This window comes from Malus sylvestris, chromosome 5 (assembly GCF_916048215.2).
Source record: "Malus sylvestris chromosome 5, drMalSylv7.2, whole genome shotgun sequence".
Taxonomy (NCBI): Eukaryota; Viridiplantae; Streptophyta; class Magnoliopsida; order Rosales; family Rosaceae; genus Malus; species Malus sylvestris.
This window is the reverse complement of record NC_062264.1, coordinates 31976644-31994344: the sequence shown is the minus strand read 5'-3', so window position 1 is coordinate 31994344 and position 17701 is coordinate 31976644. Positions and strand designations below refer to the sequence as shown.

The window sequence follows — 17701 nt, the reverse complement described above, 5'->3', positions numbered from 1 at the left end:
AATGTCCACATTGTTGCTCACATAATTTTCCCACCCTACGGTCCCTACCCCTTCCCAAAAATTGGACGGATAAGATAAGGAAAAGCCCCAAAAGCACACTCTCGCTTCTCAATTCATATTCTGCGACCATGGAAGCCACTCTCTTCAGCTTCCCTTGCTCCAAACCCCCATCACCCTCCCTAACCCAAACCCAACCCAAATCCCTCCTGGCCCGACCCTCCACCAACCCATTTCTCTCCCTCACCTCCCGCCCCACCCGCCACCACCACCACCGCCTCCCCACAATCCGCTCCGCCATCTCCCGCACCAAAAAGGAACAGACCGTCGAAACCATCAAGGAAAATCTCGAGAACTGCCACCTCATGGCCGGTATCCGCTACAAGGGCCTCACCGTAAAGCAATTCCAGGACCTCCGGAAAGTCCTGCCGGAGACCACCAAGCTCATTGTGGCGAAGAACACGCTGGTCTACAAGGCAATCGAGGGGACGCCGTGGGAGGCGCTCAAGCCGTGCATGACGGGGATGAACGCCTGGCTCTTCGTCCACAGCGAGGAAATCCCGCCGGCGATCAAGCCCTACAGGGATTTTCAGAAGGAGAAAAAGCTCGACAGCAACGACTTCACCGGGGCGGTTTTCGAAGGGAAATTTTACGGGCCTGGGGACTTTAAGCAGCTCGAGACAATGCCAACGAGGGCAGAGATTTACGCTAAGTTGCTTGGGACGTTGAATAGTCCGGCGTCGAGCTTGGTGGGGACTATTCAGGCGCCGGCGAGGGAGTTGGTCATGCTTTTGAAGGCTTATGTGCAGAAATTGGAGGAAGAAGGCGGCGGCGGGCAATAGTGGTGTGGTAAAGGGAGAGGTTTTTGAGGCTGTGTAAGTGTATCTTGAAAGACCCAACTGTCGATTTTTGGTGCTTTTGTGTTGTTGTAGCATGATTGCGGTTTATATTTCAAGCTGTAGATTTATGTAAAATTGAAGTTTTAGCAAGCTATGATCCTGAATTAAAATTTAATGGCTATCTGTGCACAATGTGTGCTATTTATTTGTATTAGGAACAATGTGTGCTATTTTACTTGTATTAGGAATGCTCAATGCTTAAAGAACAATTCTTGCGCTTGTCTAACTTAGATACAGCTTCGGAGCTGATATTTGAGCATGAAATATACGTTCGATTTTCCTTGTATTCATTTGCAGTGTTTAAGTAATGTAGATGGAATGGCAAAGTTTATCGCACCGACCTAATCTGTAGCTTAGTGTATTTTAACATCCATTTAGTGGATACAAGAACATTAGAACTCCATTTAGTTGGTTAGAAGGATATTGTTGGGGAGGCTATATAGGAGCGAATATCTCCCCTATTCTTCTGTCTTGCGTCTTGACCAAATTAATGTTGAGGCCCGATGGTGAGGAGCGGATGGAATGATAAAATGATTTGATGCTATGGAGAATCATTTGTGGGACGACTGGAGTGGAGTGGCTTTAAAGCGAGGATTCTGTTATCGTCTTTGTATTTGCAGCATGGATTTAGATATCTATGTTTTTGGACCATCAGGGGTGAAAATTTTCATCTTTCATTTGTGTTGTATGATGATGATCAGTGATAATACAATGAGTGAGCAATGATTAATTCCAAAATGTTTGGTCTCGGATATTAGTAATGTGAATCCCATCTTGCCACTGTGGATTGAGAACCCTATCTGTGCTTCAAATATTATCTATTTTCTTGGCTCTTGTGCCTTTTTCCTTGTGGCTTGAAGTTTGTTAGGTCTCTTGAAAATCATAATTGATTATCCAAAATCTTGATTCATTAAGCTAACAAGGTCCCAAACCTGAATTACTCTATGAGATTGTCAACTCCAGCAAATGTGGAAGCCATTAAAGAGGTCTCTGCGGTGAAGTTGCTAGCCTCGAGGTAATAAACTGGTAATGCTAACACAACTCCTTCTAAGCCTCTTTGAAGTTATTCTTTGTATATGTTTTCTTATAATCTTGAACATTGTAGCTTATACTTTTATAATTTGATGGATGTTATGTTTTGTTAGTTACGTACAAAACCCAGAACTTTAACCTCATATCCCAACTCGTATTAGCTTAGTACACTCATGCCATTGTTTAATCGTTTGAATCTTTCAATTCCAAAATTAAGTTTATTTTCTCATTAAGTGCAGTGTGGGGTGGATTCTATTGTTTTTGGCTGATAATTAGGTTGTAACTGTGTGATTGCAACATAGAGTCCGTTTTTTGGGGAGAAAGTTGTGACCTGGGTTGTACTTTTGACACAGTGGCTTCACTGAAAAGAGAAGAACCCACGAAACGCATGATCCCCAAACTGATTGGTGTTGCCAAAACTTGAGCTGTTTCTGTATGTATTTTATCAGAACCCCAATATAAGCAAGTTTCAGTGCTTATGCAATCACACGCAGAGGAATTCGAGTGCCTTGTTAAAGATTGCATATAGTTTTTAGTTCTATTTTTACTTGGACGCATTTTGCTTCAAGTATCATGTCACATATGATTCACATTTAGATGTTAGAGATTTACTGGTCTGGGTAATTGCTGAAAGAAAGTGTTTGCCTTTTCTTCTCTGCTCAGGTTATGCCTTTCCCGGTGCCTCACCCAAGCTTCTGCAGAAGCTGCTTCTTCAGAATATGCGAAATTTGTAATGACATTCATTGCTTGCATGTAGTATGCAGTGGACATACCAACTTCCTAATACTTCCCGGATCCCTGAAACTATCAACAGAATGGTCAGAGCTCTGCTGAGAATAGCAGTTACTATAATTGGCGGGGGAATGGTTTGTAGAAACAGATCTTCGGAAGCTACAAATGGTGGTTAAATGAACCAGGGAAAGGGGGACTACAGAAGATGGATCCTGTGATTCAGGGTCAGTAGACAACCTGCTGGACATGCCCAAGTAACGAGATCCCAATTGTCCTCGCAAACAGTAGCAATATCACATCTGTTTCACCAGTTCCTTCTGCTGCACCTATTTGTGAGGAGATTTTGATCAAAGGGACAATCATTGGTTTCAGTCTGGTAGACGGAGGTGATTCTTCCTCCAGCATATGTTCGCAAACTCAAACAGTAAGTGACGCGGTTTTTTTTATGTCTAAAGTAGGAAAGGCAGCGACTGTTTTTCGAGGAAATAGCAGCATTGCATTGTAGCAATTTGTAGGTTTTTTAACAATCATTTGCAAGTTTGTCCAACAGAAAGAAGTTTGGTTTACAGTTCCTCGTTGTCACAAACTGGAATCGTCAATTTGAAAATGGCGATAGATATCAAATATATGAGAAAAACTTGGGTAGGGCTACTTGACTAGGACCGTTTTTACATCGCATGAATTATAGCGGTTCAGATGAAATCAAAATACGAGTAGACTCATGCTTTTATAAAAGGTGTCGTACATATGACGTGGTTGAGCACCCTAACCCTAGTTTTAGGGCAATGAAGTTATGGGAAGGTCAAATGTTTGTTCATTGTTTACGTTTCAAAAAACAAAAGGTCAAATGTTGTTTACAGGTGTACTCTAACATCACATGAGAAGTAGCACTTCCAACATCATGGGACCCTACCTTCCATTTATGTGAAACCAGATGCACATGGCTACTCAAATACAGATCTCCTTCAACTTATTTCAACTGCCCCAGAACTCTCACTTGAACATGCGTCCATAATAAGATGGCTAGGATAGTCTCGTCGCTTGTTTCTAATCGTTTTTAAGTTTGATAAGTATGAATGATTAAATTAACTTATGTCCGTACGCACTAATTGATTATGATTATTGGCATTTTGTAAACTCTGCAAGCATGAATTACCGGATCAACTCATCTTCACGTGTACCGCTGATTTTAACATTTTTCGGATCAATAATTATGTGGTTGTTCGATTAGACTTATTTTGATTACAAACATATCTCTAAAAGATTCACACACAAGACAAGATTTTATATGTAGGGAGAAGGGAAGAGCCACAAGAAAAATCCACAAACTAGCACTCAAGTCCTGCTAAAGTCACATTAACTTTTCCCTAAAGTTTTCATCCTATACATTTTCTATGACCGTATGGCCATATGATATATGGGGAACCAAGTCTTTAATTATTGTGTCCTTTGAAAGTAGAACCATGCCAACATAGCGTGTACGGCAATGCAGTCATGTAATTTAAATATCAATTCGATTATAGATAGGGTACTCTTTACTTAATGGGATACCGCCTCACATGTTGAACAACGACTTACTTGCACTTCGAATTTCACCACAACAGTATAACAAACTAATAATACGTTGTCATGATTTTCGAACGTATATAAGATTTTCTACAAAGTTAACCGTTTTCGATTTGTTAAATATTAAGCCATGTCTTAATTCTTGCATACAATTGCACTTTAAGTCTTAGTAGAAGAACCACCACGGGGTGATCCCAGTGGTTGGAGACGAATTTTGGTCTTGTGTTTCACAAGGCATGCCATGAGTTCAATTCTTGGCGCTGATGAATCACACAATAGTGGACAAGCGGAGGTTAAAATGCTTTTGTGAGTCTTTCTGATTCTCGGAAAGATCGACTACTGTCGAAAAGCCACTAGCTGGTCTTTTTTTTTTTGTTATAAAAAATAGTCTTACTAGAAGGGCTATTCTACACTAATAAATCATTCGTCCGGTTCTAATTGCTAGCACGCATCTTGTTCTAGTTAAGGAGGATTCTTGCATATCAAGGTGCGTTTATTTCTACGCAATCACTTAATGAGCGTTATATATATTTATACAAAAATATACATTTAGTGACATGCAAGTCTTTCTCCTTAGAGCATCTTCAATGGAAGTCCTTATTTAGGGACTCCTACCACCATCTTTGAGTACTCATTTAAGGACTTAAAGAGAATCTTTGTATCCCTAAAGGAATATTGCCTCCAATGGCAGAGTCGTTACAGTAGAATTCTTAAATTTGAGGTTTTTACAATTTTATGTGATTATTTGGTTAGATGCACATTTGTTGTTTATGTTAATATTACGTTCTCGTAAAATATTTTTGTGAACATTTTAACCCAAAAAAAAAAAAAATCAAATTCTGATACTAATTTTTTTCTCCACAAAAACGTAACTAGAATGAGTGAATTGAGTACGAGTGAACTAAATATATGAGATGAAATTGTGGTAAGTTTTGGTTAGATAATTTAGTATTTATAAGAATGATGAGAGAACAAAATGAAAGAGTAACCCAAATTGAAAATATTAATATTTCAACAGGGGCATTATGAAGTGAGAAAACAAAATAATTTGAAAACCAACATGAGAGAGTAATTTAAATTGAAACACTTATTTAATTAGAACAGTTGATCTTTAAATGGTAAAAAAAATTGAAAATCAAGAATCAATCTAGACCCTCCATTTTAAATGGTTGAAATGAAAAGAAAAAAAGACAAGGCCATGTGACTAGGACTCATGCCTGTTTTTCCACTTAAATTATCCTATTGGGTTCACCATTTCCATCTCTATAAAGTCCTTATATGTGGGTACATACACCAAGTATCCGGCAAGTCTCTATACTTCAAGAACTCACTTTTTGATCCATTGGAGATTCATTTTGTTCCTATATTTATTTTATACTCATTTTATACGGTGATTGTCCTATATAGAGACTCCACTAAAAATGCTCTTACAAAGTGATTTGCTTTAGCAGTAAAATAATAAAGCTAGCAGTAAAAGATAATGGAGGGGGGACTTAATGATTGAGCTGCATTATTTATCTTTCTGGTTTGTGCTTGAATGAGAATGGAAGTGAAGGTAGACCAACCGTAAAGATGTATAGTCTGATATGGAATGGTAGGCTTATTGGATTTAAGCTCACAAATGGTGACTGCTGCATAAATGAATGGCAAAAAGAATGGTTTTGTTTGCTTTTCCAATTTGTAAAAGCCTAGTCTTTATGTGTGTCGTAAGATTTCAGAGTAAGATCTGTGGTCCACAACTAATCACATTAATATTGTTATAACTTAATCACCTGTAGAGTTTGATAAGTATTGAGCTTTTATCACAAAAGATCTCGGTACAATTAAAAATGAAATCATTCAATATAAATTATAATTTTTTTAGATGAAAATATAAATTATACTTTATTCTATGAAAATTTTGATGTGAGACTCTATTATCCAATATACACACATATATGTATGTCTTTATCAAATTATACTTTATTCTATGAAATTTTGGACATGAGATTCTATTATCCAATACACACACATATATGTATGTCTTTATCTATACACACATATAGGTATGTCTTTATCTATATACATAACCATCAATCTGTATCAAATGTACAAGTATGTATGGGATGGTATAGGAGAGTAGGGCGGGGTCCAAACTAGGGTGTGAAGATGCCAACTATTTAGAAATGTGGATGCAAATGATTTGTTTTTATTAAGAAGATGGTTGTCTTTCCTATATATGATTGTGCAAAAAATAATCACACACCCTTGGAAATCGAAAACGACAGGAAAATAAAAGAAAATCACACCAAATGATCATAGTTGGATTCTCAGATGAAATTTGTAAGAGGGTGAAGATATTATTTAAGGGGCCAATAATAATTGGGATCCAATTAATTTTGGAGTTTTAGATTTATTTAGCTAGCTCGCGTTATTCGTAAGGCACTTTTTACAAAATTTTGAAATATTTTGTATCTTAGTTTCATACAAATCAATGCTAATCGTCTAATTCAAAATAAGTGCAGTTACAATAAGACAGTTTCACTGAAATTTTTCTCGATGAACCCTAATTTGGTAGATAAAACTTTTAAAGAGTTGGAGATTCACAGCTAACTTGGTAGCTAAAACCTTTAAAGGTGCTACAATCTGACATTCACCTAATTTACCCTTTATTTTAAGGACAAGGATTGTCTGCCCTCCACTTCCGGTGCCCTCCTCGTGCCCTCCTGTTTTGTGTGGTCACGGTTAAGCCACGTCAACATTTTATATTATTTTTTATATAGATATAATAAGACAAAAATGAATAGTAATATAAAATGTTGACGTGGCTTAACCGTAGCTTAACCGTGACTACACAAACAGGAGGACACGAAGAGGGCATCGGAAGTGGAGAGCAGACAATCCTTGTCCTTATTTTAAAGGTAGTGTAATTTGTGTTCATTGATATTCTTTAATTTATTTTATCTACGACCGAAAATTGAAAGAGGCGTGTGAGAAGTAAAAATGAGTGTAAATGTACTTACAGTTAGCAATGGTGCAAATGAAATTATACTGTTGTGTATTCTTTTTCTTGATTGAAGGTTTGAAACCATTTTTTGGGTCAAATGATGGATTTGTTAGATTAGATATTAGATTAGGGAATCAACGAGTTTCGAACCCACGCCGTGGTGCAAGAACAACATTTTTCTCCATCACTATGGTAGAGGGCCACTTACAAAGTTTGTAACCTTCGTCAGAGAAAAAACTTACCTACAACGAATTACATCCGTCAATGTGATTCTCTCTCTACACTCAAGAAATAGACATATAGACATATACACCCCGTTAGAAGTAAGTTTTAGCCCTACGAATAATAACATTTCATTAGTTTAGCAAGTGATTTTCCAAGGTGATATTTACCATGCCCGAAACAAGAAGGAGATGCCCCATCGCAACTTCTTGTTTGGCATCGTTTGGCATGCATCTTACAGAAAATCCCATGCTTTAGTTAGCAAAAGCTGAAACCAATGAAAGGTTGTGACAAATGACTCCAACTTTTCAAAGGGATGTTATCCAATATTTTTTTCTTCCAAATAGCATATAGGTTGTGATTATTTAAGTCCATTAAAAAGTTGCTAATTTTGTCTTAAATCTAATTATCTTATGGTTAAACTTGGGGTTAAAACAAAATAATTAGATTTATTTTGGTTGGACAGGTATAAGTCTGACATATTCTCTGCTTTCTAGCTAGCAAGTGAAGTAGGCATAACATAAAAGCTTAAATTCTAAATTATAATTTATAATTATAAAGGAAAACTAATAAAAATGGTTTGAAAACTTTGAGTTTTAACGAAAATAACAAAATAAAGGGTAAAGTGAATAGTATCAAGATTGATTTTTTAGCGTAAAAATGTGATTTTTTATTAAAATAAACAGTACCGGAAACTTTTAGTTAAAGTTTCATAATTATAATCCTTGATCTAATTAATTAATCATTTCATCAGATTAATTGGAGTAGGTGGCAAATATAAATTAAGTTATCATTTCTTAATCTCAACCAGAATCTAAAGCTAGACATGATGGAATTTTGTCAATAGTGATGATAATTGTTTGATGAGAAATGTTCAGGGGACTCTTCTTGGACTCTCTACTATTTCATAATTTATCGTTAATTTATGCACTAACATTATAAAATATTATATAAAAAACATAAATTAAATTGATTAGTATTTTTTTTATATTATTCTTATTTTTCTCTTATTCACGTACTTTTCTGATTCTAAATAGGTAACATGTTATAATAAGAATATCTAAAAAAATGATATTGGGAAATAGAAAAGAATAATACTTGACTACTCAAAGTATGAGTAGGCGTTCCTACTCAAAACCGTTAGGTGGTCGACTCATAGAACTTCATGTTTATAACCGAAACTGTTCATATTATAAATCATTCTATAAATATCTCTTTTGCAAAAAAATCAGTTAAAACTAAGGTCATTTAATTATCGAATTGTATAAAAACAGATGAACATAATTGGTAGAAGCATTACGAAAGTGTCTATGTATTTGCAACATTAGATTGACTAAACAATTTTAGTTTTAATCATTTTTTGTAGAGATTATCTTTACAAAGTGATTCATAATATGAACGGTTCTAATCTTAAGTACAAAACTTTGTGATTCGAACATGAAGAGTTTTAAGTAGAAGTTTGCATTCATAGTTGAGTAGCCAAACATTGGCCAATAGTTGAGTATTCAAACATTGGCCAATAGAAAAGCTATGCGTGCATGGTAAATTTGTGTAGATGTGAAGGGTAGATTAGTAACTTAAAAGAAAGGAAATTTAAAAAACAATCATGATACTTCCTCTGTGGAATCTTTTGCTGGATATCATTGTTCCAAAGCATCGTCCAATCCCTTACAATTAGAAAAATGTTTTCACATAATCTTTTTTGTAAATAAAATAAAATAAAATAAAAAATAAAAAAACGAAAAAAAGGCTCGACTTGTCTTACAAATTTATCTCTAATCATGGTTAGATACCCAAAGTGACAAAGTCTCCTCCTTTTACATTTTACCATCTTCATTAACCTCCTCACCCAACAAATCTGCAACCACATAGGCCCCACCAATTTAGTTCCTTTTTTGCTTTTAATTTCCTCTAAATTTTATTCATTCCCAGCACACACACACACACACACTCTCTCTCTCTCCTTGTTCTCTCTCATGCAGCCTTGTAATGAAAGCAGTGCATGAGGGTTAGATTGATTCTTGAAGATTGATGTTTGTTATCAAAAACCCAATTGAAGTTTCATGTTTAAGTTTCCACCTTTGGCTTTGAGTTCATCAAGATCTGCTTTTTATGCCTCAACTCACCAGTTCTAACCGTTTGATTCAGAGGTAACAATTTTCGTTTTATCCAATGTTGTTGTTTTTGTTTTTTATTTCCCAATAAAATGTTTGGTGATGTTTGTCTTATGTTAGTGGGTGGGGGAGGAAATGGTTGGTGTTGATTATTTATTTTGGATTTAGCTGTGTTTGTTTGTTCTTCTCGGTTTTGTGTGAATTTTTCTGGGTTTGTGCAAATTGGGAGTTTGATAATCTGTAACATGTTTGATCAGATTGTTTTTAGGAGAAAATAAGGTTTGTTTTAAGGTATTGTTATGTTGAGGTTCAAGGGAATGAGGTTTTGGTTGAGTGAATTCACCTGCCTCTAGTTGTTGTTGCTAAAATGACTGAGGAGGTTGAGCTGAGGGGAGGAAAACTAGCTTTTGAATCACTATTCGTGTTGGTTTTTCGAAACAAAAATCAATCGAAAATTACCGTTCGACAAAGTTGAGCCGAGTTTCTTCTGTGCTCTGGTCTCAAAATTGGGAAAAAATGATAAGAGTTAAGATTTCAATAGTGTTTTCCCCCTTTGCATGGTTTCTTGTGTGCTGAGTGTTTAATGAAATTGATTTGGTATCTTGAATCGAAACACTTTTAGCAGGAAAGTTCGGTTTTTGAAACACCAACAGGCTGACAATGGAGGTGTAAAGATTCTGATCTTTGCTAGCTATTACAATGTTTTAGAATCTTGATGCATTGTTAAGAGAGGCCGTGCAAAACATGTAATTGATGGTTGCTTCACAATTCGAGGACGTTTGTTACGTAGACAAATAGGACCAATTGGTATACATCTTTTAATTCATTACGTTCTGTTGGAGTTTCAGAACCAGAAAACTGAACTAGTTTCGCAGAGCATTTTTGTAAAGTTTTCAATGCATAATATTTCTCTGCCGTCTGTTGTATTTATTTGTCGTTTCTCTTCTCGAACAGGTGAGATGGACATAGCATCTATAAAATGTCTGATCAACAGTATATCTCGATTTGTTCACCTAGTTTCAAGCCAAACATCGAAACATATTCCTATTCAGAAGGATTACACAACCATAGTTGATGTACTAAAGCTTTTGAAGCCATTGCTTGATGAAGTAGTTGACTTTAAAATACCGTCAGATGACATTCTATATAAAGAGTGTGATGAATTGGATATGGCTGTAAATGGAGCTAGAGAATTCATGGAAAAATGGTCTCCAAAGTCGAGCAAAATTTTAAGTGTAAGTGCAAACCTACTCTTCAGCTAAATTCACGTCTTTATGTGTGTTTCTAGTCCATGCTTGAGGATTTTCATTACGGAATCTCTGTTGGTTTTTTTCATTTGGAAAGGCACACAAAATCAAGAAAAACTGTGGTGTAAGAAATAGGAACCCTACAACAATAATTACAATCACAACTATGAGGCTTCTGTATTTCCCTTTTGAATACATGGAAATTGAACAAAGCAGTGTGCATAAAATACCTCAACTTTGACAAACTATCTGGTGTATGTCTGTGTCTGTGCCTGTGTTGAGGGGTGGGGGTTTCGTCTTATGTTTTAATTCGAAATGCAATGTATCCTCAGGCTTGGTGGGGTGAACCATTGTTGATAACAATCCAAAGCTCATCACTCAAGATTTGCGGCGTATTACCTAGACTGTTGCAGTCATCTTCATCTGGCTCAATCTTAGCAGGTCTTCAGGTAATTGCTAAGTTCAAACTGCCTTCTGCATGTATCGTTTTCTTATAAGCGAAAAAGGAAAAAGGAAAAAGAAAACGAGGTTGATATAACAAAATTTCTACTACTCGTTCTTATTATTTTTAATATTAACCTATTTCTTTGAAACTTTCTATTCCTCATCCCACTAGTTATTTATAACTATGTTGTTCAATTCGTCAGAAGTCAGGACAAATGCAACTCTAATCTGTGGTAAATTATTTCAGCACTGTATGCAGGAAATTCAATCTTTGAAGCTGGAAAGAGTATCAGAATACTTAGAAGAGGCTCTGAAAAGTCCAAGAAAAGACGTCATGCCTTCCACCAAACTTCTTATGAAAATTATCGAATTGCTTAATCTGACTTCAAACCAAGAACTGCTGAAAGAAAGCATTGCTGTAGAAAAGGAAAGGATGAATGTCGAAGTCAGCGATGTTAGAGGGGAATTAGATCAAATTAACCAAATTGTGGTTCTCGTCTCCCATATTCGTGAATTCATGGTCAAAATTGAGCACCTTGAAACTGCATCTGGCGTCCCAATCCCTTCGTACTTCCGCTGCCCTTTGTCTTCAGAGCTAATGCTGGACCCTGTGATCGTAGCTTCAGGTCAAACCTATGAGAGATCTTCCATCCAAAAATGGATTGATCATGGGCTAACTCTCTGCCCAAAGACCCGACAGAGGCTTTCCCATACAAATCTCCTTCCCAATTATACTGTCAAAGCTATGATAGAAAGCTGGTGTCAGGAAAATGATATAAAACTTACGGCGAACTCTGACGGCTCTAATGCTATCTTGGTCCCATCTCCATCAGATGCAGATTCAATTCACACAGATAGTTTGTATTGCTCTACACACAGTAGCAATTCGACATCGAGGTCCTCTCTTGAAGTTGGAAACGTATTTGAGAAACAAAAGAAAGATGTCTCTCCTAGGTTAGGTGGACAAAAGTCCAATGAATGCGATAGCAACAAGAAAGGCCACTCATCACCAAAACAGTCATATAGTCATTGCAGGAGTGAATCAGCCACTAGTGCTGCTTCCAGTATTGATTATGCACTGCCAGCATCCATTAAGGTGTCGGGGATATCTAATAAGCATGAAAATGTTCGTAGGTTGTCTGGAGAAATCTCATCTGCGCATGAAGTTGCTTCTTCTCCAGATAAAGAATCAACAATACCCCCCGGGTTATCAGGAAAATTATCTCACATTTCCAAGGCAAAAGCAGAAGGGGCATGGACTGACAGCCCCAGTTATCCCAACAGACAGCTGCTTCCATTTTCTAGTTCAGGATCTGACGAGTTGACGACAGCATCCCGTGTCAGGAAATTAATTGAAGACCTCCACAGCCAGTCCAATGAAGTGCAAACTATGGCGGCAGAAGAGTTGCGGCTTCTTGGGAAGCGCAATACGGAGAATCGAACTATTATAGGCCAGTGTGGTGCTATCTCGCCGTTACTTTCACTTCTATATTCAGGAGTGATGATAACACAAGAGCATGCTGTGACAGCTCTTTTGAATTTATCAATTAATGAAGACAACAAAGCAATGATTGCAGAAGCAGGGGCAATTGATCCCCTAATCCATGTTCTAAAAACAGGAAGTGACGGAGCCAAAGAAAATTCTGCTGCAGCTTTGTTCAGCCTCTCTGTATTGGATGAATACAAGGCAAAAATTGGTCGGTCTGGTGCAGTTAAGGCCTTGGTTGATCTTCTAGCCTCAGGGACTCTTAGAGGGAAGAAAGATGCTGCTACTGCATTGTTCAATCTGTCAATTTTTCACGAAAATAAAGCTCGCCTAGTTCAAGCTGGGGCTGTGAAGCATCTTATTGATTTGATGGACCCTGATACTGGGATGGTTGACAAGGCCGTTGCTCTCCTAGCAAATTTGTCCACCATTGCGGAGGGGCGCGTAGCAATTGCACGGGAAGGGGGCATTCCATTACTAGTTGAGATTGTTGAATCAGGTTCCCAGAGAGGAAAGGAAAATGCCGCCTCCATACTGTTGCAATTGTGCCTTCATAGTCCAAAGTTTTGTACTCTTGTTCTTCAGGAAGGAGCTGTCCCTCCCCTGGTTGCCTTATCTCAGTCTGGCACACCAAGAGCAAAGGAAAAGGTACACAGCTTAAACATTTTTCTTGTCTATTATTTAGCTCTCTGTTGATCTGCTTACCGGTTAGTGTGCCAAATAATGGAGAAGGCAAGGGAACAGAAAATTTTAAAACTTTAAAGGATGGGGAAAAATTGATTGTTCAATAATGATGATTTCCTTCTGTTTTAGTGAAAACAGTTCTCTTCCTCCCGTCATTTGGCAGCTGTTATTACTTATTGCCCTGGTGTAGCTATAACCCAATAATTTACCATTACCGGCGAAAGATCAATCTATATTGTCGAAAGTTTGTGAGAAAACATCTGATATGCACATAAAATGCCATGAGTGCTTTCTTTAGGCCAACCTAGAACTATGCCAGGGTGTTCACTCTCAATGTTTATCCCTGTTGAGTCAGCATAAAACCGAAGTTATGCCGAACATTGCATGATTTTGTTAGAATATAGATCTGTGTTCACCTCTCCCAGACCCTGCGTAAAGCGGGAGCCTTGTGCACTGGGTACGACCTTTTTATAGATCTGTGGAACAAAGAAGATAAAATTTTGCTTTACATATATTATGCAGGCACAGCAGCTTCTCAGTCACTTCAGGAATCAGCGAGAAGGGGCAATGGGAAAGGGAAAATAAAGACATTTACCTGTTGCTGATTTTTTCTAAATTTAGCCCCATAACATTTTCTCCCTCAAGATATTTCTTTAGGGATATTTTTTTATATATATATTCTTTAATTTATTTTAGCTTCAGAGAAGTCCAAACATTTTTCTTCCCTTTTTCTGATTAGTGGTCATGGAAATATTGCGAAGTACACGCAGGAACCGGATCAGCAGCGTACAATGTCTAAACTTTTCCCTTTTTTTCTCCTCCTTCCCTTTGAGCTTGGGAAGGCGGAATTTATGTGATAGGTAGGTAGGTTTCTTTGCTCTTAGTTCTCCTGGGAACTTAGCTTTTGCTTGAGTGTTTGAAGCATGTAGTGTGACTCAATTTTTTTTGTCTTCTGATTGATTCTGTTGGTTCTGAATCACTGTTGTATATAAACTTGTACATAACACTATAGACTTCTGCAATTTGCAATAATATGATCAGAATGTTCGCTATTTGTGCAATTTTGATGCACATTAGGTCTTGCTTCTTAATATTTTTCTCATGTTATGCACCGAAGCAACGAAGCAGCTGATTTGTTGGCATAAATTGACAGCTCCATTTTAAGCTTTTTACTATTTGGCAAAAGTTATTCTGCGGTGCTGGAATATGGTCACGTAATGGATAATGGTCTTTTCTCCAACTTAGGTTGTTTCCAGCCCATGGCTAATGTGCAAGGATGTGGATAGTTGTCTCGTGACCGAAAATTGAGGAACCTGGCAAGGTGTTAGCGTCTGTCCCATTGGGGATGGTTTTGGGATGAAACTTGAACGTCCTTCGTAGTATCAACGGTTCGCCGTTGCATGAATACCATTACCAATGGCCAAACGTGATGCACGTTCATGGCTGGTTTTGAGATTTTTGAGACCTAGAGCGACGTTAAAATATGCCTAACTTCATATAAGGAAAATAATTTTTTTCATAAGTAAGATTTCGATAAATTGCACTTAAAATTTAATAATTTAGAAAGACGGAAAAACCAATTTATTTTGTACTGAGTGAAGGAAACCAAAAAGTCCCGGCTTACAAGTATAGATGATGAGGTTTTTTTCTTGTTTACTAACCTTGTCAATATGAGACTAAAAAAAATAATCATATTTTCAAGTTTTTAATTGATATGTATAAGCAATAAATGAGCAGAAAATTAAACTTGTTATTGGTAAAGACATATGTACATTAATTCATTGAAGATTAGACTTGAATTAAAATGAATGTCTAAAAGCTAGAACTCACATAGCTAATAATCATAATTAAACATGAAGTTAAAAGTAATTAACCAAACAAAAATTCGTAAAAAATTGAAAAGATAAAAAAATATACGCATGCCATCTCGAACCCAAAACCTCCTTATTAATAGTAAACAACAAAAAGCAATACTTCTCGTTAAACTTCTTGATGATTTAACCAAATTGTATAAATTCTGCTTATGGAAACATATATGAATATATCATCCTAATTGGGAGAAATTAGATTTACATCCTTCTTTTTGCTACTCTATTGATTAAAAACCTATTAATTTTAATTTTTAATCAAGGTCCTTGGATATTAATAACATCATTAATTATTTGAATAATAAAATATTTTTATTTGTAAATATATTCCTTTAGTGTTAAAAATGTTACAATTAGTATATTTATATTTATGGCTAAATTTTTTTATCATATATTTTTATTTTTAGTTTGGACCAATTTTTTTTCCATTTTTAATTTGTACCCATATATTAGTTTATTTTTGTGCCCATATTTTTTAAAGTTTTTTTTGTGCTTGTACCCATGTGTATACTGTCACGTGATATTGTATATTTAATCAATGGAAAAATTACATATGGTATATTTATGTTTTATGCCTAAACTTTGTATCATATATTTATATTTTTCGTTTGTACCCACTTTTAATTTGCAACATTTTTTTAAATTTGTAGTTTTTTATTTTTAGTTTTATTTCGTACCCAAGTATTAATTTCTTCTAGCGCCTATATTTTTTAAAAATTCATTTGTACTCATAATTTTTTAATCTTTTATCTGTACCCTAATTTATTTATAATGTATCCATTCTTTTTTATTAATGTATCACTTTGTTATATGTGAAATGTACCAATTTTTTTAACACTATGGATACATTCTTTTGCCATTTATTACTTCTTATTTTTACATAGTTTTTATCCATTTATTCAATTAAAATGTTTGAATTTTTTTTATTGTAACCGTTTCTGATAGTATTATGAGGGATTTTAAATTTATAGGATTATAAATGTCATAAAATATCAAACAATTAATGTCAAAACTATAAAAATATAAATATTAATTGTAATATAATGAGGTGTACAAAGTCAAGGGACTTGGATCAAACTTTGGATATCATTAAGATTTTAGTCAAAGAATGTTAAGGATTATGGACCGCATCCAAAGTATCCCAATAATTTATGTGCTTGGGCGATCATCCAGCTTGCCCTTGATTAGGGCCGACCCTATGTACGTCACATTGATGGGATGTCCACGTGTTTCGCTTGAGTGCCGCCACCCCTGAGAGGGTAAAATTGCTGAATTTAGAAAGCACAAAATCTAAATACACCCTTAGCTTCATCACCAATTATTAACAGCAAATGACTTAAAGTTAAAGTGATTAACAACTGTTAATCGTATATCTGAAGTTTTGTGTTCGATTCCCTAAACGTCAAATCTCGTTTGCATTATGAAAAAGTATATTATTATTGGCTTAATCAAAGAACAAACTATGATTACAGTTTGCGGTTTGTGTCTGATTAAGAGAATGAATATGTACGAAGTGTTTGGTTTAGGAAATCTGTGAGTCGAAAAGTTTGAGACAAACATATCTAAATTATGCATTATGCCTTTTGCTTTTTCTCACGGAAAAAGATAAAAGAAAAATGCGGGCAGGTTTGCGACTTCTGCCCGCCCTGCCCGGACTATGATTATGCACGTCATTGATTCATGAACAAGGATTAACTCCCTGATGGGCAGCTTAAAATGACGATTTGGCCCACTTATGCTGCAACTAATCAAAATTAACTTGGTTTGTGTATAAAACATATATTATACATATGAAAACATGTAAATAGTATTACATAAATATATTAGTTTTATTATAGTTAGCGATCTCTCAAATAATTTTATGATAATGTTATTTGAACGACACCTAATGGTGCATACTCTATATTTTTTACCCGTTGATTAATGTCAATTTCACGATAAATTTCATAAGATATATCTAAAGAATTTTACAAACTATTGTAAATCAAAATCACTATCGCGTGCCCTTGTTGCTATTGGTGGAATGGTGTTACCTATCTTCTAGAAATGAGAAATTTTTTAATGTGCGGGGAACATTTCATATAAGTGGTTGGCTACTCAAAAAAAATTCAACTACTTGTATTATAATATTTAGTGTACCCGACCGTTTCCCGACACTAAAAATTTTCTCTCTAGAAAGGAGGTATGATCAGATTCCTGTATAATTATATAAAATTGATCAGAACCTCGATTAAGAAAGTCATTATCAACAATAATGGACCAGTTAATTTAAAAAATAAAACCTAGTCTTCTTTCTTCACGTGTCTTCTTCATAAATCATATATCCAGACGCAGGGGGGAGACAAAGCCTACGGTTATACAGTGAATGAAGTTGATTTTCTATATATCGAAAAGCAGAACGCAATGCTTAGCGTAACTTTTTAG

The 17701-nt window shown here is 35.8% G+C and overlaps 2 protein-coding genes across 2 annotated transcripts; both read left to right on the top strand.

Moving 5' to 3' along the window:
• Positions 1-24: 24 nt before the first annotated feature.
• On the top strand, positions 25-1186 carry LOC126620663 (50S ribosomal protein L10, chloroplastic-like). Its single transcript, XM_050288882.1, has one exon. The coding sequence runs from the start codon at positions 129-131 to the stop codon at positions 837-839; it is 711 nt and encodes a 236-aa protein (XP_050144839.1). The 5' UTR covers positions 25-128; the 3' UTR covers positions 840-1186.
• An 8143-nt stretch (positions 1187-9329) lies between these two features.
• LOC126624107 (U-box domain-containing protein 3-like) lies at positions 9330-14461 on the top strand. The gene is made up of 5 exons (XM_050293129.1): positions 9330-9584; positions 10503-10783; positions 11128-11244; positions 11487-13373; positions 13932-14461. Exons 2-5 carry the CDS (start codon positions 10508-10510, stop codon positions 13992-13994), a joined length of 2343 nt encoding a protein of 780 aa, XP_050149086.1. The 5' UTR covers positions 9330-9584; positions 10503-10507; the 3' UTR covers positions 13995-14461.
• The last annotated feature ends 3240 nt before the right edge of the window (positions 14462-17701 follow it).